Source organism: Crocodylus porosus, unplaced genomic scaffold, assembly GCF_001723895.1.
Source record: "Crocodylus porosus isolate Cpor-Errol unplaced genomic scaffold, CroPor_comp1, whole genome shotgun sequence".
In the NCBI taxonomy this organism is placed as follows: Eukaryota; Metazoa; Chordata; order Crocodylia; family Crocodylidae; genus Crocodylus; species Crocodylus porosus.
In genome coordinates, this window is record NW_017728927.1 from 9,399,759 (window position 1) to 9,401,292 (window position 1,534).

General features: G+C 73.2%; 1 protein-coding gene across 5 annotated transcripts in view; it reads left to right on the forward strand.

The window, feature by feature from the left end:
* Window positions 1-19: 19 nt before the first annotated feature.
* SREBF1 (sterol regulatory element binding transcription factor 1) overlaps window positions 20-1,534 on the forward strand; it is a 14,679-nt gene continuing 13,164 nt past the window's right edge. For all 5 annotated transcript variants that reach the window (XM_019541944.1, XM_019541946.1, XM_019541942.1 and 2 more), the window contains exon 1: window positions 20-146. In XM_019541944.1, coding sequence (XP_019397489.1) covers window positions 53-146 — 94 coding nt within the window. In that variant the 5' untranslated portion in view covers window positions 20-52. The remainder of the gene's footprint in view (window positions 147-1,534) is intronic.

Consider the following 1,534-nt stretch of genomic DNA (forward strand, 5'->3'; position numbering starts at 1 on the left):
CCGGAGCCGGAGCCGGAGCGGGAGCGGGATCGGCGCCGGGCCGGGAGGGAGGATGAGCGGGTTCGGGCTGGAGGCGGCGGCGCTGGAGGCGCTGGGGCTCCGCGAGCCGAGCGACATCGACGCGGCGCTGCTCAGCGACATCGACGGTGAGTCCCGGCCCCGGCCCCGGCCCGCTCCCCCCCGCGTGTGCGCGGCGGCGCCGTGGGCCCGGGGTCCGCCCCCGCCTGACGTCAGCGGGGTTACTGCCGGTCGTGCCCCACCGGGCACCGGTCAGGCCGCGCGGGCACGGGCGCGCACACGTGTGTGTGCAGGGGCACGCGGAGGCGTGCAGTCATGGACACGGCCACGCACGTAAACATACCTGTGCACGCGGGCACGGGCACGCCCACGTACAGCCAGGGGCCTGTCACCCACGTACGTGTACACGCAGGTGGGTGCGCGGGCAGGCCCACAGGGGTGGGCGCACAAGCGTGGGCGTACGTATGTACACGTACACACAGCTGTAGGCTTGCGGGCACACCTGCATGTGCACGTGGGCACACGAGTGGGAGCTCGCGTTTATGTGCGAGCAAGCACATGTGTGTTGCCTCACGCTTGTGTCCGTGCGGGCATGCACATAGGCACACGTGCACGCCCCTCCTGTGTCGGGCAGCCCGGGGCTGGAGGCGTTGCCGTCCTGCCCCGCGGGCTCCGTCTCCCCCGCCGGGGGGGTGGTGGTCCTGAGCCCCCAGCCCGCCCAGCCTTGGCACCGGTCGCTAACAGACCCCCACGCCCCCGGGGCACAGTGGGCAGGCCGATCCTGGTGCCCGCGGGGCATGGAGCACCCACGGGTGCCCGGGCCGAGCTGACCCTCGAGTCCCCCCGAGCAGAGCCTGCGGTGCCAGGGTGCCACGGCTGTCCAGCTGCAGGGCCGAGCAGATGATTCCCCCCAGGAATCATCGCTGCCAGCGTGGCCAGGCCCAGGGCACCAGTGGGTCCACGTTTCCCGCCCGGGCAGGAGCTTGGCCCCGTGCCCAGCGGAGCTAATGGCATCCGTGCGGCTTCGGGCGCTCCTGGTTCTTTACGAGGTGAGACGGAGGTTTTAGAGCAGCGCCTGCCCAGGTGCTGCTAGGAGCTGGTGTGGGCGAGTGAACTGCAGCACGTGGCCCGGGTGCCGTGGCACCGGGCACTTTGGCAGGCTGGCACACCAGGCCGAGCTGAGGAGCCCACGGCTGGGGGGGAGAGGAGCTATGGGGCGGCCGAGGGGGCCCACGGCCCGGCTGTTTCGGTGCCTGGGGATTCGGGAAGCCGAATCCCAGCCCCTTCTGCCTCGGCGCCCTGCCGCGGGCGGGCTGGGGGAGAAGGGACGGCGCCGTGGCAGCCCAGGAATACCCCGCCGTGCTTGGCAAGCAGGATGGGATACCCGCGCAGAGCTGCGGGGCAGGCGAGGGAGAGCCGGAGCCCCTGGGCCCGCTCGCCCCCGGTGCCCGCTGGAGGGAGGCGCGAGCACACGGGGGCGGCTCGGGTCAGGCCGCGGGCAGGGGCCGGGCGACCC